Raw genomic sequence first — 21292 nt, 5'->3', positions numbered from 1 at the left:
GACTGTGTTTAATGAATTTTAGTTTTTAGTCACTTGAGGTTGAAAGAACAGAATATTGTAATAATGTAATAGCTTTAAAATAAATCCATGAAAGGAGGTTAAGCAAAAAAAAGAAAATTTGAACTGCAGCTATAGTTTCTTTTAAACTTTCCTAAATGTGCACTGCTGTATTTGCACATACTGTATGTTAAATAATATATTGAGGCCTGTGTTTTTTTTGTCCTTCCAGGTCTGTGTTCATGTATATAAATGTATTTGTGAGACGCCAGCCGAAGAGTGACAGGGTTAAACCTGTTCATAGCTCTTTTTTTTTTTTTTCCCGTTTCAGCTTACAGCGATGTGGCAGTGAGATTCTGTCATAGACAAACCTCTGTGGGATTCTATTCACTACTAGTGTACATCTTTAGGTACAAAGCTGCGGGCTGCATTGGCTCCAGGTAACATAAACGCTCCCTTCAAGCCGCCGCGTATCTGCCCATGAAAATTCTCTAAAGGGGTTTAAGCATTTACGCAGAACACTATCAGGCACTGCCGAAAATTCAGCTTACCCTGTTGAATAGGGACTTCAAAGAGAATTGCAAATACCTTTGCACCGCTACATTTTCTCCCTTCTCTCTTTTCTCGCTCTCTCTCTCCATCTCTTCCTGCTTCTTTTCATTTTATATTTCCAAACACAAGCTGCTGCATGATGTAAAATGTATTATCAGCCATATATTTCCTCTTTAAATGAATAATAACAATAATCTTTGAGTAATTTCTTTTTTATACATCTCCGTCTAAATAGGGCAAAGCAAGCAAGCTAATATAGAGCCGCGGGTAAACAAGGCTGTGCAATAATGAACGCGTGGATTAGGCCTCTAGTCTATGTTGTGCGATAAGGAAAAACAGCTGCTACTATCCAGGTAACAGCACATATTGACTGTCAATGAAGGATAAACTACTGTGTAGCTGCACATTTACTTCCTTCATTCACACTGTGGACACAGTTTACAGCCACACACATACATATCCCAACACACAAACATACGCACATAAACACACAAACAAGCCCACATACATGCATACACATGAACACAGAGGCATTCTGTATGTACCGCGTATCCATCAGAACCGCGGAATATTGGGATATAATAAATGCATAAGCCTATTTGTGCTGTATAGAGCTCAAAATGCAAAACAATATGATGAATAAACAGAGTGTGATTTAATGTAAGAGATAATAAATGGCTTCATAATGAGCAATAAAAATGGTCTTTAAACACTTTACTGCTTAGTTCACACTTATAATTAATCTGGGTTCCATGTGTGCATATAAAGTGGGTATAAAACTCTGCCCAAATACGCAAGTAAAACAGTGAGCGAAAGAGAAAAATTATTGCTGGTAAACATATGCGACGTGATTCAGCTGTGGCCTCTAGCTTTCGAAATGTGCTGCCTTTTTTCCCCCCACCTGGACCAGCACGGCAAGCTCTCCAAATAATGCATTACAAAAAATTGCTCCCTGAAATTATTTACGGTGAAACGCACAACAGAAACCATAACATTTATAATGTTTTACAAAGCCATCAAATAAGTGGAGAGGGGATTAATTGCCCCGGCCCGACCTTAAAATAATTATTTTGAGCAGTGCAACTCTAAACTCCAATGAAATTGATACACTTTGATAATTAGATTCTTGGCACTGACCCGCTGAAGTCAATAAAGGTTATTAAGGCCAATTGCTGTCTAAACGCATTACGGGCAGGGTAAACTGTCCGTCGGAGGCCCCTGCTACTCCAGCGCCAATATGATAATCCGTTCTCCGTCCTGGGGGTTTCTTCCCTAGCGCCTGTGTCTCCACTCTGCCATACAAAACCAGATTGGATTCGCTTAACCTTTCCAGGACTTTGATCAAATGAGCTCACACAGCAATAACATTTACATTGACCCCCCCCCCCCCCCACACACACAACCCCTCCTCCCTCCCAACACACACAACCTCTCTCTCTTTTTTATTTTTTCTCTCCTCCCTCTCTCTCCGTCTCTGTCTCTACAGACTGTCCCTACAGCTCCATCCCTCCCTCTCCGACCGCTCCTCGGCGCTCGCCCTCCACACGTTAGGTCAATAACCTAATCAGCTATCGATGGCGACCGGGCCAGGCTGTGTATGATTGCGGTGCAACCCTCCTCAGCAGCCCAGATTGTTTCCGAAGACTGTTATTAAAGCGAAGGGAGAAGATGAAATGGTCACCGAGCGCATCCCTAGCGCATACACGCACGCAAAAGCCAGCTTCCATTATAAATCAGAGGTAAATTTTGTCACACAATGAGAAGAAAAGCGAGAGTGTGTAAGGCGTATATTTATATGCGTGCGTGACCAAACCGTTGGAAAACAGGGAGTGACAGGCTGGGTGAACAGAGTAGAGGAAGACATGGCCCCGATACCACTTCCTGTTTTGTACATCTTGAAATATACAAATATATTCAACTGAGTGGATCCCATTTATTATGAAAGTAGATTAATTTCCTTGATATGTGTTGAAAAGATTTCCATCTACAAGGCTCGTTCTCCTGTCAAATGAGGGAGAAAGTGTGAGAAAGAGACAGAGATATGGAGAGATAGCGGGGAGCGAGAGAGAACAAGAGAAAGAAAGAACGTAAAGTGAGAGAGAGAAAGAGAGGAAAGGGAGGGAGACGGAGTGCATTGAAATCTCTTTGCATCCGCGGTGGCTTTTGAAGTTGTGAGATGAGCAGCCACAGAAGTCAGGAAAGTGACAAATTAGGGAAAAAGCTGTACTGTGCAAGCAGAGCTGCTAAATCAATTAAAGTCATGCCGAGTGCATACATTAACATCAATGGCACACACATATACACACTCACAGACACATGCGCGCACACACACACACACACACACACACCAACACACACAGGACAGGAAGAAAAAAAAAAGAAAAAAAAAAAAAAGGGAGATGTGCTCATGGGCTCGTCGCTGTCGCTTCTCCCCCACAGTGAAAAGAGGAAAGATAAAAAATACCACACCGGTATTTAAAATATTCTGCATAAAGCCAAGACTCTCTGTCTATTGTGAGTTAGACGGAAGCTATTCATTGTTGCTAGTTTAAGGAAATGTCACTATTGTATGATAGCCATGATAGCAGAGTCCTGGGGGAACACAAGGCTGCAAGCCAGGCAGGTTTAAATGGACTTCAGTACCCTGGATCACAGGGGAGTGTAAAACCTTTAAGTTAATGTCCTTCTCCCACCCTCCAGAAAAAACCTTTACCTTACATATGGTACCACCCCCCCCCCCCAAACACACACACACACACACACACACACACTATTCAGACGCCTGTCTCTTTGTTTCTATCAAGGAAGCACATGAATTCATGAGGTACCAGTTTGGAGACGAAAAAGAGGCGAGCGAGCAAGTGGACTTGTTTTGTTTCGGTTCTTTATTTATTTATTTATTTATTTATTTATGTATTTTATCAGAATGTCATTCAAATGGAAGGATGAGCATTTGCATGACAACAGGCTGAGGAGCAGAGAGGGAGCCCCAGGGAGAGACAGTATCCATAAACAGGAGCTAGTCCCCCCCATATTGCAATATTCTTCATACAGACTAACAAACGCATACATAGCCCAGCGCATCCCGCAAAACCCTGTGTGCTAAATATGACAATAAAGAGAGGAAGCATGGCTGTTTGTATTGCTATTTTAGCAGGATAAAACAATAGTCTGCTTTATTGCTACAGCACAGCGCGTGGTAAAACACAGTGTCATTTTATAAGCCCTATTTGAAGAGACGTATTTTTGTTATTTTAAAATACCCACGGTGATATCAAATTTGACAAAAATAATGCTGTATTAAAATATACTCAGGAAGGAAACGGCAGACAAATCTAAATAAATAAATGGCAAACAGCATCAGCACACAGCGCAGTAGGTCACTCGTATTTCACTAAATTACACTATACTGTCGATTGCCAGCTTCAAAATGTAAAATATATGCAATAAAGGAATGTGCGGGGATGCCTACATAAGTAGTTTAGAGAAAATGTGTTTTAATCTAACTGCAGAAAAGCCACAGCTATCAAAACACTCAAAAGGAAAATCTATAAATCACATATATAAAGTGCTTTTCATCAGCATATCAGAGGTCGATGCATGTATGTAAATATTGCTTGCGAGAGCAATAATGTTGTCTTTCATCACTATGGTGAATCATTACATTTATGCATTCACCAGTGTATTATTTTTGCGTAGGTTCAATACGCCTTTCTGCAGAAGGAATACTTGCTTTTGTCCAATTTGACACCATGTCATTAATTTGAAGTTATAATAATAATGTTCTGACAAAATCATGTCAAAGTAATTTAAAAAATATATATGAAAACACAACAAATAAATGTAATTTTACATTAATAAAATATATACACTATATAAATCTAAGTACTTATGTTTGTTTTATTTATCTTAATTTACTGATTCAACTTTTTTTTCCTAAAAAAAAAAAATCCTCACATTTTATTTGCTGTATTGTGTAAAGTCTGATGCTAAGTTTCTCCTGCATGACAGAAATCCACATGTGGACACACAGAGAGACACAATCACACACACACACACACACACAGTGGATATGGTTTGCTTGTCCATTAGAGAGAGATGGAGACACAGCAACAGAAAGAGAAAAAGACCTCACATTTCACTGATGCCCTTTTCTAAATACGGGTCCAAATCACACACTTCATCTGGGCCCGGAGGTGGAGCTCTAGATGAGTTTAGCCCCTGTCTACTAACCTACCCCCCCACCCCCCCAAACACACACCCCTCCCCCGCCAGGCTGTTGGACTGTGAGAGAGAGGGTGAGAGAGAGAGAGACTATGACTAGAGCTGAGCGGCGTCGGCAGCAGCAGTACTGTTCTGCTCCAGCCCCTGTCTTTATCCCCGCCTGAGCATTAGATGTGATTACTGCTCAGCGCTCGACACTGACAGAGACAGAGAGCTCCCAGAGACAGCAGGAGTGGGTGAGAGACATAAAGAGACAGTAGGAGAGAGAGAGAGAAAGAGGGAGCAGAGAGGAAAAGAGGAGCACGGCTCTTTCGTTCCCTCTGCTGCTGCTACAGTGATACAAGAGTGCCCCCTGCTGCTTCTGGTGTCTGGGTGTTAAACACACGTACATACATGAACACACACACTCTTTGAAATCTAGCTATGCGAAAAGGACGGCGTAAAAACCTGCAGGGCGGGAGAGAAAGCGAGACCAAGTATGTATCTGTGTGTGTTTGTGTGCTATTTAGATACAGTGTTGTGTGTCTGTGTGTGTGTGTGTGTGTGTGTGTATGTATGTGTGTGTGTGTGCAGCACATATGTACAGTAAAGAGCTGTGACTAAGGTGACTTAATTATGAGTCTGACATTACTAAGTGATTCCTTTACAGTGGTGTCTAACTAATAGCTGTGTGCCCACGTTCCTCTCTAATAAAACTTCTGTGAGGCTACGATTAAACACATGACACATCCTTAATAATGCGTCGCGGTGAGAAGTTAGACAATCTATCATGTTATTTTAAACACACCCTCCCTTGTGAGGAGCATTATTGGACAGCAGATCACTCGTGTAGTTTGTGTAAGACACACGAGCGGAGGCATGTTGAGCATTTAGAAAGGTGAAAACCCTTATTATTAAATGACAGAAATAACTACACTAGTCATGAAGCAGCCCATATTTTCGGGAAATGGTAAAAACGTATTATTATCACTGTTACTAGTATTATTATTATTATTTTCAAGAATATTTTCTGGGTATTATTATATTTTTCTGGGTATTTTATTTTATTTACACTATAAACTATTATATATTATTAATATCAGGGTCATTGTTACTATCAGTAAATATGGTTTTTTGTATTGTCATAAGAAACAGGTTTTGTATTTTTGAAAAGAAAATGTTGAGAAAAAGTTTTTTGTTTTTTGTTGTTGTTTCCATCTATTTTCTAAAAAAATGCACTGAGGATGGTGTGTCTAAAAACTTCAAAAAAACAACAGCTGAAAAGAAAAGGCCTACAAATATAAAATGCAAATATATTACATTTAAGCAGCTAAACATTTGTAAGGTAATGTGAGTGACACTGAGTTGATATTCATAATAACTGAACTACGCAGGCTGAGAAAGCAGACTGTGATGCAGCCATGTGACCTGCAGTGTTTCTGAGCGGCTTTACCATGGTCTCCATGAGCCTCCAGTCCTTTTCCAGCTGCTCCATCGGTCTGGTCCACCAGCTGCAGAAGCGGGCGTATCGCTGGCCCTGAAACCAGTACTGTCGCAGCCACTCGAACTCCACCTGCATACACACACACACACACACACACACACACACATACACCCACACACATAAACAGGATGAAATTTTGAGTTAAGACAGACATTTTTCCCAGCATTCAACCCGCAAAAGTAACAAAAAAAAACTATGATTTTTTTCTTCTTATTTTGGGATTGTAAAATACAGTTGTCAAAAAATGCTCACTGCTCCTGAATGAAAGCATAAAACATTAAATCATGACATAATGTGAAAGGAATAAAATTTAATATGTTACTGTAAGTTATGAAATTATCATATGAAACATATATGGAACTGCATAAAGTCATGTATGTCAACAAACTATACTATATACTATACTAAATTATAAAATACAAGGAGAAACTTTCAGCCTTATTTGACAGTCCCAAATGTCAGCTTTGAACAGAAGTTAAAAATTATATCATTTAGGATCTGTAAAATGCAAACTGTAGAACAGCATAAAAAATTAATCATCCCATTGTCACCCAAAAGTTACTTAACATTCAGTAAAAAAAATAATAATAATATAACATGTTTTAATTTTGCAGTGAGTCATCTTCTGAGAGTAGCTGTCAGACTTTTCAACTGGTAAACATCACATTTTTTAATTCAATATTTCACAATGTTCACTGCCTCACTTACTGCCTCACAGTGTTTGCCTCTTTCTTTCTTTTACATAAAGTTCTATTTGAAATTAAAATAGAGATTAATTTCATAAAATTGTAAACATAAATAATTAAAATAACTGGCTAAAAACATCGAATATATTTATGCATGACTCTGGGCAAGAAGAAAATACTTTTTTTCACTTAGAAATGCATTCATTGCTTTTATTTGCTGAACATTTTGTGTGCCATGAGATTATTTATGAGTACTTTTTTTTTTTAATTTTTATGAGGTCTCTGAAATGGAAGATATAATCATATTGACATATGCAAAAAATAGTCCTAACACAAACCATGTAAATGTTGCTGATCTCAACACAGTAGTCACACCCTTACCAAATACAGACAAACAGACATAGAGTACATTCACACACAAATATGCACGTCTATTTACACACACACACCTTCCAGTCAGCACACCTGAAAACTCCGCCCTCTTCCTCCTCTCCTCATTCTCCTCCCTTCTTCCCCTCCTCTCCAGCTCCCTCGCTCTGTCTGGAGATGACAGTCTCGGCTGCCGAGCCGCTCCCCTCTCCTCCGTTGGGAGTGTTTTTGTTTCCTGCTCTTTTGAAGTGCTGATTTAATCCTCGCAAGGATGCTTCGTGTAGCCAGGTGTAGCCTATCTATTTCTACGTGTGTCTTTTCGTTTGCATGTTTTGTGTTAGTTAGTGCGTCAGTGTGTTGGCGCCCTTGCATGTATCTGTCTACATAGTTGTGTGAGTGGCTTTGTGAGCGTCTGTGCATACAATTGCCGATTGCAAGTGTGTATGTCAAAGATTGCCCCAATTGCCGCCAACTTAAATGCAAGACACTGTGAGTTGCCCTCCCCCAAAACGTCCTACAAAGCATCATCCACCCAAAACAATGCATGCTCCATTTCATATTGACGTAGACAACTGTACAACACAAAATGTACTTGCATACAAAGGAGTCGCATCTCGAATGGGACTGCTATTGTTCCTTTTATGAAAACTATTTTGTTTACAGTTATTCTAACAGAGCATTAGCCAGTGTACACACCAGACCCTTTTTTAAAGCAGTGGAGTCATACATAGTTGCGACAAGGTTTGAGCGGATGGGTGCTACCCAAAAGGTCCCATTAAATGAAAATTACATTTATGCTTTAAATAAGTATTTCTTGTATTTCTTGAGCCAATCCTCCACTCTTATCTAACCCTGTCTCCTTCAAATGTCATATACATTCATACACAACTAATTTGCACTGGCTAACATGTTTTGTTGGATGATGAAACATATCACTTTTTGGTTTTGGGATCTTGGTTAAGTATTCAAAAGCCAATGCTGTCAGTGACTGGAAACAAGAGACGGATCCCTCGTCATCCACCCTCACCTGCACACTGCAACATTTTGATGAAGTATAAGAACATGACAATTCCTGCATTGGTACAGGTGGCATTATGTAACTTCCCAAATTATAAATCAATGCCATGTTGTATATGAGAGTAATTGTTGAGGTGTAAGAAGTCCAAATATATTGTAGTTTTAAACTCAAATCAAGTCCAGATTATCCCAGTTCCAGCTAATACAAGTGCCATGGAACAATATGCCACATTGAAATTTTCTAGTGATCATTGCGCTGTATTATAAGGCAAGTCACCTACCATCCAGCGACCCAAGCAAGTTAAAACAAAGGGCAAGAATGATTTGCGCAAACAACTTGAGTGAGGGCTGCCTTGAGTAGTAGCTGTGCACAGAATCATCCTGCCATTTGCTTCCAAAAGGCTCTGATCACAGCAGGGATGACATGCAAGGACTGGGGCATGTCAGGGAGAATACACAGCCAGTGGCACTGCTCAGCAGCCTTTCAGTCACTCCATACAACCCACCCTTCAAAGAAATGTCATCCTTTATGGTCCCTTCAACACTCTGCAAATCCACTCCCCTTCGATCACTACAGCTCAAACACACAACAAAGCCGCCGAGCGCCGATATCGGACGTCCTTTTCTCTCTGTCTGTCCCTCCTTCCATCTCTCTGATTGTCTGCCTGTCCTTTTGTGAGAAGAAACCAACCTGTGTCTCCACTTTGAGCTGACATGGCTGCCTGTCCCCCACTGCGCAGGCCAGTGGCAGCCACAAAGCAGGTCATCTAAAGCGACTGAGGAGTGCTGGCTATGTGGCATTTGGAGTTTGGCCACCCAGCTGAGAGCTACCAAGAGGGGAACTCTGACTAAATGCCACCTATCCGGGCAGACAGATCGAAAGTGTGTGTGAAAGAGAGAGTGGTTGTTAGGGCTAGTTTTTCTCTAAGACGGCGTGGGGGTGTGAGAGGGGAGCTAGTGGCTCCCCTGCGGCAGTCGCTGTCATCTCTCCAGGTGATGGACACACTAACTACACATTAGCCCCACATTAGTCGTCCAGCTGCCCACCATAGAAACTCTGGATTTAAAGTGAAGTAGCCCCCTTTTTTCCCATCTAATGAGGCGCAATTTTTTTCTCCACACCTTCACGGTATTCCCTGAGCGAGCCCAATCAATTTCCGGGCCAGGGCCCTGAGGTGGGAGCTGATGAGAGTGGGATCGATCCCACTCTGCCGTCCTCTGTTTACCTTTCCCGGCCTCCTCACACATCAGCCAGGAGAACTGGTCCCCCCAGCTCTCTGTGAGCGACCAGTCACGCAATTTACCCTCATCACACACTTGCCCAACTGGTCACACACAAGCTAGGTTATACTGTACATGCACACATTGCTGTACACATTTCCATTTCTATCTATATCCAAACAAATAGCAGTGTTGAATTCTTTTTCTCTCCCGCAGGCCAAAAATACAACTACATGTGCTCTTGCTGTCTACACTGCCACTGAAGAAGAGCTCATTGATATCAGTGTGACTAATATCATTAAATTAAATTATTAAAGTAAATTTAATCTTTGAAAAACAACAGTACATCCCTAAATTGTCATTCTGCAGAGCTCAGAACGAGTGAAATATGTACAATGTTCTATCTATATAAATACAATGCTCTATCCCTTTATTTGTGTAGCAATTCCAAAACAATTTTACAAAGTACATAAAAACCATTAAAACTACAATAAACCCCTACGATCAACAATAAAAATGTCTCACATGAATTAAAAAGAGTGTTAAAGGGTAATAAAACTGGTAAATCCAAGAGGAATAAAAAGTACAAACTACAGGCTGCACAGATCTGCTAGCAAAAATATGTTTACAAGATTACAATGATATTGCCAGCATAAGCCCCTGAGGTAAGGTGTTTCAAAGCCAGGCAAAGACCTGAGAGCCTGGGGAGACATTTTGGCCAAGAAAACAGGACATTTGGAAGGTCACACACCTGCTTCCTCACAGTTTACTTTCTGCCAGAACATGTGGGAAAACCTTGTCCCTCCCTTCAATATTTACTGTGGGGGGGGGGGACTAGCATCATTAGAGGGGGTCCCTCAGGGCACTCTGTCACACACCCACCTGGGAAGTGACACAGTGGCTTTAAATGAGACAAGACGTTTGCGTCTGGGATTAGCATTTCAAAGCCAAACATGCACGCGGAGGCCGTGTGGCGATGTTATGTTAGACTAAACCCCCCCTCCCCTCCACCGCCACCTAAGACAGGAGGTAAGATTAAAAAGAGACAGTGAGAGGGACCACGCTTAACAAACAGGTGGGAACTTGAGTTTTCTTCATTTCTGTCTCTGTCTCCCATCAGCTCCTACTTCAACTCGACATCCCACCCCATCCCCAAACACTCATACTCAGATGGCAGACGCTCTGCTTCATCATCGTCAGACCCGCCCACGTCCTCTGACAAGTGTCAACCTATACTCACCGCCCCCCACCCCCCCCCCCCCCTTCCGTTTCACCACATTACACAATATCTGTGGCACGTCAGCCAGTGCTAGCTTGCTGTTTAGCACTTTTTAAGGAAAGGCCCATAAGGCACTGCTCAGGTCAGGCTGCCTGCGCGTCTCAGGCTTGTTCGCTCCTCGGTCGTCCATGTCAAACACGACCTGTGCAATATGCACCCGCCAAGCGCCAAAGTGGGCCGCCATCATAAATAACTCCACCAACAATACATCATTTAAGTGGGTGTTCTGCTCTCGTGGGCAACTCCAAACAAATGGCCACATCGATCATTGCGAGTGCCAGGTAGGGTAGGCTGAGCCCCCGAGAGCACCCCCCCCCCCCCCCCCCCCCCCTTACTTAAACACTCACACATACATACTCGCACACCTGCTCTTTTATAAATAGCATCCTGTTTTCCTAAATAAACCTGCCTTGCCCTCCTAGTGGGGGCCTATGCTTAGTAATCCTGTGGCGCTATGCGGCAAGCTAGCAGGTGTTGCTAGCTCAACTAGCGCAGCACTCCTCCTGACACAGACAGCCCTATTGTTTGGCAGTGTTGAATAATTAATATTGTCTACAACCTTTAAACAACCTTACGTCAGACTCATCTGTCATGGCGTCCCACTGAGGGGCCTGGGTGCTAGCGTCGGCTAGGATGTGCGCTTTGAGCCCAGGAGTGGAAAGGGGGAGAGGTGAAGTGCTATATTAACTGTTGGCCTGCGGCAAGCTAACACAGGGGGCTGGTGGTGCCCCTCGCGGTCTTCTTTGACCTCACTCTACCCCTCAATACCCCAAGCCAGCATCACTCATTGTTGTGACTGAAAAGGGGTTAGGGAGGGGAGCGGGGCATGACTCCATCTTTAGATAACATATGGAGAGGCTATTGCCTTACGATCCATCACAGGCCAGGACAAATGAGAACAACCTGGATTTCATATAGGAGACATTTCCCTGAGTAGAAACAACCAGGTAAGTAGAGGGTGGGAAGCTGGCAGGCTCCCATTCTGCCATTTACAAAGCTTTAACCTGCTATCAGAGGACTCACAGCATGGTCTGTAAATCCCATGATGCAGGGGAAATAGAAAGGGCATATCAAACCAGGATTAAATGTAGTGCTGCATGTTTTCTGCTGATCAATTCCTTTGACTTCACCATATTACACAGTACACTTTCCACTACACTACTACAATATTTTGCCAGTTTACTTGTTGAAATGCTGTATTGTCAGATTATTTTACATCCATCTGATCAGTCCTGTCATATCTTCAGATGTAAGTTAACATTACTTCACTTAGAAGTAATGTAAACTTTTCTTAAATTACATCTGTTGGTGTCATTGTAATATCGAAATTGGTCTTGACTATCATTCTACCATAGATTAGTAGATCTTCCAGAGGGTGTGTACTGGATGCATAGATGTGTATGTTCATGCAAATTCATAGATTTGTTCAGATGAGTTAAACTCTTTCACTAGATATTTATCCGTGTTATTTATAAAGAATGACTGTGCTTCTGTTCTGATGAAATCCTGTCATATCTGCAGATGGTTCTTAGCCGTCTTTAACCTCCTTGGAGTACCAGATGGGTGAGGATTACAGCATAAGGACAATATCAGAAAGTGTCAGGCAGGTTCATGATCACAGAAAGATATATTCAAACTTTCAAAGACTGCTATTGTCTAAAGTTTTTTGGCATTTATTCTGCTGTCCAATGTGGCCAACCACATTCATCTGGTGCAAAAATAAACAGCAAATATTTCCTGATGCTAAAAAGTTAAAAGTTAACTCTACTGAAGACTTTACAGTGCTAGTTCAAATACAGCTTATCATTCATGCACACACACATTAAATACATGAAAACTGTAGGTGTACAAACATATGTGCTATCATTAAAAACACACACGCAGATGAAAACACACCATCGTGTCCCCACCTCATTGTGAATCTCCTCACAGTTCTGTAGCGTGGTTGGCCGCAGGGCCAGCAGGCTGTGGGAGCCTGTCTCTGGGTCAGTGTGCAGGTTGGACAGGGCCTCTTGGCACCGTGACTGGATGTAGGTCAGGGTCCCACTGGAACACTGACAGGAAAAGGGACAGACCCAGTGTTATACACGTAACTGAAGTGTAGGGTTTAGCTACAGTTTGACCCTGAGTATCAAAAGACAATTAAAAGTTTCATATAAAACTACTGAAATGTACAAGAAGAGGTCTCGATGACTAACCCTCAAATTTCTCTTGGGACATCATGATCCATTGCTGTCAATATCATATTGTATCAGTGTACATATTAAAACTTTTTAGAGAATGATTGTATGTTCATGATTGAAATATTATATAGGGATTATTTAATAAATGATTCCCTATGTTTTTCTCATTGGAGAGTATCAGTGAATAACACAACAAGTATATGGGCTTGTTTGAAAAACTTTCATATAATTGCAATTTCTCTCCACTCATATGAGATTGTGGAATCCTTCCATCTCACTGGAAACATAACTCTTTGAATGTTTTTGTTTACCAGACACAATGTTGAAGCTTTTCCCTGAAAGAGCGTGTAAGTATCAACAGAAGTCCTCGCTGAAACCAAAGGAGACAGTCGGCATGCTATACAGCATTTTCACGACAAATTCGAAACACTGCGTTTTCCCTTTTCAAGGCTGGTGGCTTCTCACCTCGGCCACTCTGTGAGTGGAGCTGAAGCGTGCGGTGTCTCCAGCTAGGACACAGTGCTGGTGGGTACTGTTCAGATCATCTGGTAAATACAGGCGAGAGAAAACTATCAGAACATGCTAACAATACCACCAACAATCATCAAGAGAGCAGCGAAGAAGAGTAAACAAGAGAACAGATCAGAAGAGGAGAATATTCAGTAGTGGAGAGTAGAAGAGAGCAGTTAAAAGAGAGTTAATATTTTATTTTGTGGTTTTAATTAATTATAATAAAGAATAAAGCAGACCATAAAAAGAAAAGAAGTGATTACAATAGCCAAACAGATGGAAAGCAGGGCGTGAGTGAACATGACAACTAAATCATGTACTCTCAGACAGATTGCGCTTGGTCCAGCATCGAATCAAATAGAATGAGCGGCATTGTACTATAATTTTAATTACCAAACAAAACCAGATCACGCTCAATCTGTCAAGATGGAAGAGCCATACCAACAAACATTTGTCCAATATCACAGGAGCTTTACAAAGAGGCCTTACTGCTGTTTCCTGTGCATCCCTCCATGTGTTTCTTTGTGTGTATAGATGTTTCTCAGCTCTGCCATTATTTGCCTCATACCAATAATTAATTTAGCCATGACAGAGCTGTCATTCACAGCACATGTGCATATTTACACCCGCCTTGAGCAAGAGTACACCGGCTAATGCCTGTGATTTGAAAGTCAAACAGCCAAATGCTTTGGGAGGAAGATATTATTGTTTGGTGGAGGAGAAAAAAAAAGATGGTGACAAACAAAACAACTTGCTGGTGTTTTCTTCACCCTGATGAGATTGTGAAGGATTAGGTCTCTGGGCAGAATTACTCTGCGTCTTTAAAACTGTTTATATCCAATAACAAATTATCTCCATCAATCTGCTCTTTTCTTGGCGCGTCTGATGCGTCAGTGGGATCAGGAGGGAGTAGAGGCAAACTCGATAACTGTAATAAATATTTATCTTTCTTTCAACCCCTGCGCCTGCTGCCACTTGTCCTCCTTTTCCAGGAAGCAGGCTTTTAAATATATTGGGTCAACTCTTTTCTCCAGTCCCCCTGTGCATTGGGAGCTGGAAATCTGATTATTGAACAGGCCTGGTGTCAAGACTTGCATTGTTCTTTTTTAACCACTGAAATTCCATTTGGGTGGAAATGATGGTGATTCAATTTGCCTCCAGCGGCTTAGACATTAGCAGTTCAAAAGGGCCACCCGGCGACAAATGGTGCTGAAAAGACATTATGGTGTCTGTGGTTATACAGCATTGTAGTTTTCTTTTAATACCACAAAACTACTTATCATATGGTATATGTCACTAAAACACTGGAACAATATATTTTAACACTTGGTTTATTGGTGGCTCCTGTGTGTGCGCGTGTGTGTGTGTTTGAAACGGGAGGGGTGATATGTCCTCTCTCAAATGAAAACGCAAAGGACTGCGACCTTTTGCATGTCTGAGAGCGTGTATTTTTGTGCATGTGAGTTGTGCAAATTTATAGGTGCGTGCATATGTTCATGGAGTGTGCCAAGTATTTAATTCAGGTAGACCCACAAAGCGACAGACAGCCAAGGCCTGTGTGAGCCGCTATCGTTGTGCAGCAGTTGGCCTCTCAAGGGCGTACTCACCAAGTGGAGCATAAATCCCCACTGATCCGCGACAGTCAAGTCCCATTAGAATGGTCTGCACAACAGCCCATCACTCTATTATCATGGCTGGCCTGAAACTGACTGTTCTATTGTAAATCTTATCCAGCTAAAGGAGGTCGGCTTCAAGCCCTGTCAAGCTGAATATTAGGTACAGACATCGCTGCTCTCAGAAGAAAACATAGCAGCTTCAAAGAGTCAACTTCAGGAATTCATTAAAACCTTCCTTTTTCTTGCTTGTAAAAAATATATTCAGGTTGACAAATACTTATTAGTGGGCATTCTAACAGATAAATAAGTAACCCGACCAAACTTGACAATATTACGTTAGATATATGTGTTCGATATATGGACATATTCAACTTTTGATTTGCTTTAAAGTAATCTGAAGTATTTAACCGTTCATATTTGGTGCAACTGATGTCAAAACTTCATCACACTAGTGACTAACAGTAACCATCTAATAATTACCTGGTAGCAAATACTGTCGACCTTTCCCACAACCTAAAGACGACTAGGAATTGCTCTGAATTAACTGTAGAGGCAACATATGGCAGTGCACTGTTCAGTGAAATACTGGGGGGAGTATTGTATACATCAACAGTACTTATTAGGATTTGCTTGTAGCTAAACAAAACCTTCTTTCAAGGAAATGTACTTTTTGTAGTTTTTGAAATATTATCATCGGACTTGTCCTCCTGAGCTCAAAATGTAATGCAACAAGATCATCAAAGAAACACACAGAAAGAATACTTTAAATACAGCATATTTCCAAAAAATGTATTTGATATAGGCCTAACCTGTAGATCATGTCAGTTACATACTCTAGACTCCAAAGCCCTGACACGGTTTTTAAAATTCCTAAAAGCTGAAAGCTGCTTTAAATCTAAGCGGTGTATTTATGATTTGGCATGTATGCAGAGTGCACAAGTAGGGTTTCAGTGTCTTCATAAAAAACACTGACAGCACATGTTATTGTACACCAGATGGATACACGTATTTGCTGTTGAAGCGATAAAATCACTGCTCTTTTATCCACAGTACAGTCTGATCATTAGGTCACATACATATATTACCACATATGCAGACAACTAACAGATTAGATAAGAAAATAAAGAAATATGAAAATAAGAAAAGCAATTTAATATATTGATATATCAGGTAAAGTCATGCTGTTAGAAACCATGACTAAACCCACCGCTGGCCTACAGTGGACTTGATTGTAACCAGGGTTGCAGTACAAGGATTAGCAAAAGCTAGTTGCAGACAAAAAAGGAGGAAAAAAGGAATAATGCTGTGATTTTGCATACGAATATGGGTGAAATAAAAGGTAATTAAAACGTTCTAAAGGTAAATTAAATATACAGAAACACTATACACATTATTTCCCTGATAAATACTGTAATCAAAATTATTTAGATCCTGTATCGGTTAAATATTACAATGAATATTGAATAGACATTACCAGTTATTGAGTTCAAGATTAATACTTTCATTCAATTTAAATCCTTTCTGTAGTCCACTGAGGAACCATCACGGTTTAAAAGAATAGCAGGCAAAGCTAGATATCTTTTTAGGGAGAATGCTATCTGAAAGTTATCTATATTAGTGAAAATATTAATTTTGTTTATCTGTAGCTAATAAAACACAGAAATCAATTATAGATTTTAGAATAAACGAAAACAGAAGTGCGCATCTTTTTATACTTATGTGAAATCAGTACGTCATAACAAAAAATAAAAAATCCCCTATCCATCCAACCGGGGGTCCTAACTCCTCGTACATCTGTACACAAGCTTCTGCTGTGATGTGGATAAATGTCCTCACACTCAGAAAATATGAGAAAGCTTTGGAAGGGCCCACGGGACTGAAAAGAGGAGGGTGGAGGTGTCTGCTGCAGCCAAAAGCATTAAGCTATGATTTACACCCCTGTGACTCGCTGTCTGTCCTCTCCATAGAGACATAGTCAGCACTGGGTCACAGGACTTCAAAAAATAACATTTGGTTTTCCTAACCTCTCTAATGCACACAATTTCATGGAACCTTAAAGCTCTGTGTTCAGGCCAAGTAGCGCCTCACACACACATGCACGCACACACACCTCGGCTCTGTTTTTCTCCTGCAGAGAGGGTAGAAGAAGAAGAGAATAGAGCAAGAGAGTGAGACTCAAGTGCATCCTGCTGGCATGGGTCATTTGGGACAAAGTACAAGAAACACTAAAACACAGGGCAATAAAAATGTTCCTTCCTGCAAACTCAGACATGGTGGTGAATGTGGCAGAGTTGTGTGAGCAATGTGTTTACATGTGTGTGTGTGTGTGTGTGTTTATAGAGAAGACTCAGTACCTCTCATGTAATAGCAGTCTCCAGACTCCAGTGGCAGCATCAGGCCAGGTGTGTGAATGTCCCAGGCTACCTTCAGCCCAATCCTCCAGCATGCCTTCTCACTGCTGCTTCCCTCACTGCTCTCACCTGTCAGTCATACACAGCCCAACTCACTGTAAGATTCGCATTTTACATTTATATTCATATTTGAGGCACTGGGTTGACAGTTTCAGCCAGCATGACTTAAATTGAGTGTAAAAGTGCAACGCCGTCTCACTTAAATGTCTCACATTTTTGATGTGCATACACTTGTTTCATCATGTTATAATATCAGCTAATTTAAGAAAAAAATATGTGGAAAAGATGTAAAAGCACAGAGTGATGTCTGGGTAATGCAGTGAAAAGAGTAAATAAATAATATGAAATGCAGGGCTGCCACTTTAAAAGAGTAGGGAGAGAAATGATTTAATCCTCACCACCCAAACAAGGGATGTAAGATGTATGCCTTTGTCTCCAGAAAGTAAAAATCACTTAACAGCAGAGCAAAGATGATATGTGTTGCTGTGATTATATTGGCTGTTACCACAGGATCTTTATGCTATCATTATGCTGTGCAGGAGGAAATTGTTGGATAAAAGCCCTTGATGTTGTTTAGTGAGTGTGTGAGAGTGTGTTATTGGATGGTAGGTATCCTATGATATTCCTGTTTCTGAACCCGTTCACTGTAACCACCTCCCCTGTTCTTCTCTCTCCTTCCATTCTAACATGGCATACTAAGAAAACAAGATTTAACTTGGCTGGCCAACACCCTTCAGTAAAATCAATACTAAAGTCTTTCTGGGCCTCTCTGCCCCACAGCTGCCTTTTCCTTTGCTCAGCACGGATAAATAGTAACTTAATTTCCAGCCATTGTGCTCTGAGAGCCAGCTAATGACAGCACTCCCCAAGGCCTCTGGAATGGTGGAAGATCATCCTCTGTGCCGGAAAACACTCAGTCGTGGCAGATTCCTTTGGATCAGCGTAGCTGGGAAAAACACAACTGAACACTTCTCTGGCTGAAGCAGAAGACAAGGTGAGGTGGCTCAAATGGAAGAAAAGCATCTCAAAGGAAGTAGGAGTCATACTAAATATCTGCTCTCTGTACATCTAAGATTTCTAATGTGCTGTTTCTTTCCTCTCTCAAGGACAATGTAAGAAGCGTGACCTTATTGTAGAAGTGCAACATTCCTCAAGGTAACAATTTCATTAGCCTGGTCCTGAGAGTCCTCAGAGCCAGCCACTGGAATAACGCTCTGTGGAGCTCTGACCAGACTTTCCTCTCTAAAGTCTGGAGCTGTGGGGTCATTCGGGACTAGAAAAGACACAGCTGCTAAGCGCAGCAAGGTGTTATGCCACAGTGTTTGAAGCCCGTGTTCACAGGGTCAGAGTTGAAATGGCCTAGAACAAATCATCGAAGCAGACCTCTAGAGCAGGTGTTTCTGCTTAAGAAACCCAGATGAAGGGAGCCCAGCTGTAAAGTGTGTTGGGATGTCAGAGCAGTTGGCACTGCACCTGTACGATACTGTAAAATTACAGTCTCAAGATACAGATGCAGACTGTGTAGAGCTCCCACGTTTGGCTCTTCTGTATGCTTGGGAAAACTACAGCTGCACCTTTATGTCCATCCACAACAGGAAATCACGTTTTTCTCTTCCTTCAGGTGCATGGGATGGTCTAGACTTTTATTTTAAAATGGATTCATTTGGTCTGAAATCGTCTAAAATATAAACACAGGCCTAAGGCAAGGTGTGATGCACAAAGACGAGTTTTAACAACCACTACTGCTGTAAATTTGAGTATTATTTCTACAATGGATGGAAATGTATTTTGCACTGTATTGTATACAAATGCATGACATACAAATTACAAGGACCCTTCTCAGACATTTATTAATATTTTAAATATAACACTTTTGATATGGTGGTACCTCTCCTATGGTTGTTTTGTATTTGCTCTAGAAGGCGAAGTTCTCCTCTCTCTGAGATGCTCTATCAGCTCAATCAGCAAATACTATCAGTTCTTGAAAGAGTGCACATTCCATAATTAGGAGACATCGTATTATCCATACAGTACAGTCTAGGAACACTTATCAAAGCAGGGCTCATTTTTCCATATCAGATAATTGCACATCGATCATTTCTTGGGGAAATGATTTAGATGGGATGCGGTGTGTGTGATAAGGCCTGTTTGTTAGACTGCGCCATTGAGCGCGTGTTAAGAGCTGAGATCCAAACGTCTGTGATCTCCCGACGCACGGTCGGCGATAAGACTGTCAGCAGCAAGCCAGTGATGACATTTGATAATGCCCTGACACTATCACATAGATGGATCTGATGGTTGCCTCACCAGAGGCCATGTCTAGAGCTGCTACAGCGCTGCTGTAGGGCCATAATACACAAGGTTAGCTGCATCTGATCCACCATAAAGACACTGAGATAAGCTGATGGGATATTGAAGTTAAAGAGAAAAGGGAATTCTAATTTCAGAGACAAAATACCAAAGACTAGTAAGAGATACTTTGGATTAAAGTATTGAATAAAAGATTCAAAGGTGTTACATATTGATGTATGTCTCTACTACTACTAACTACTGTTATCCAATTAGTTATGACAAGAAAGCAATTTCAGCTTTGAGTCTTACCTTTGTCATCGTGACAGCTATAGCTGTAAACAGCCACTGGCGAATGACTGATCAGGTTCTCATCATGGTGCCACCCTACCGCCATTTTCCCCATGCCATAGTATGGCTCCTCTTTGAGCTGGCTCATAGCTGCTGGGTCCATGTAGTTGAGTAAGGTGACATTGAATTTGACCGAATCATTGCATACCTGCTGCGGACTGGGCTGGGAACAGCCCTGCCCACTGGCCTGTTCCCCCTTTTCCTCAATATGGTAATCTGACAGGCTGTACTTGAGTTGGGCCACAGGTTTCTCCTGGGCCTTTAGTCCCACAGGTTCAGTCTGTGTGCCACTGACACCCTTTGGTGTCCCAGCGGGGCATTTTCCTTCACTTTGTTCCGACCCTGCTGCTACAGCCGCTTCAGCCGGCTTTACCTGGGAGGTCTCTCCCTCCTCACTGCTGTGTTTGGACTCAGTCTCCCACTCCCCTTCTTGTTTTGACCCAGAGCATCCTTCTTCACTGTGTTTCGACTCAATGTCCCACTCCTCGCTGTGCTTGGACTCTGTGTCCCCCTCCTCACTTTGCCTGGACTCTGAGTCCCCTCCTTCACTATTCTTGGAGTCTTCACTGTGTTTCGACTCTGTGTCCCCTTCTTCACTCTGTTTGGCCTCTACCTCCCCCGTCTTCACACACTGTGTTAGCCTGTCTCCCTCCTTCAGCTGACAGACATCAGAGCAGAAGAAGGTGTTAAGCTCCCACAATGCCTTGCAAGCAGCCCTCAGGTCAGGGTCACAACAGTTTTGTCCTTTAACCTCGCTGTCCTCGCTGTGCCAAGGGATAGCAAAGAGTCGCGTGTCCAGATAGCGATAGGTGTGGCCCGGTTCACCCAGCAGAGCCCGCGACACGGCAGTGAATACATCTCTGTCACGGACACGAACCAAATCCTTCAGGAGGCAGCCCTTTCTTCTCAGAGTGAGCAGGGCTGCCTGCACTCGGCCATGGAGCTCAGCAGGCAGCGAGCAGGATCTCCTCAGAGCCAGGCCAGTGTAGCTGGAGTCCCACTAGGAAACAAAACATTCTTATAATGACAGCATCATCATATAATATCACAACAACAAATGACTAAAACTAAATAACAATTCAACTTATTTGCCAAGATTGTTTC

At 41.8% G+C, this 21292-nt stretch overlaps 1 protein-coding gene across 6 annotated transcripts in view; it reads right to left on the bottom strand.

The window, feature by feature from the left end:
• The window catches only part of fto (FTO alpha-ketoglutarate dependent dioxygenase), a 121377-nt gene that overhangs the window by 79337 nt on the left and 20748 nt on the right, over nt 1-21292 (bottom strand). For 5 of the 6 annotated variants that reach the window (XM_044330941.1, XM_044331026.1, XM_044331097.1 and 2 more), the window contains exons 3-8: nt 20150-21188; nt 17492-17617; nt 17248-17265; nt 13477-13556; nt 12739-12882; nt 6206-6325 (exon numbers count right to left, since the gene is read on the bottom strand). In XM_044330941.1, the coding sequence (XP_044186876.1) occupies nt 6206-6325; nt 12739-12882; nt 13477-13556; nt 17248-17265; nt 17492-17617; nt 20150-21188 (1527 nt within the window). The remainder of the gene's footprint in view (nt 1-6205; nt 6326-12738; nt 12883-13476; nt 13557-17247; nt 17266-17491; nt 17618-20149; nt 21189-21292) is intronic. The other variant, XM_044330865.1, reaches the window with a different exon arrangement.

This window comes from Thunnus albacares, chromosome 1 (genome assembly GCF_914725855.1).
Source record: "Thunnus albacares chromosome 1, fThuAlb1.1, whole genome shotgun sequence".
Classification (NCBI taxonomy): Eukaryota; Metazoa; Chordata; class Actinopteri; order Scombriformes; family Scombridae; genus Thunnus; species Thunnus albacares.
Note: the sequence above shows the minus strand (reverse complement) of the source record. Positions and strands in the feature narration are given on the sequence as shown.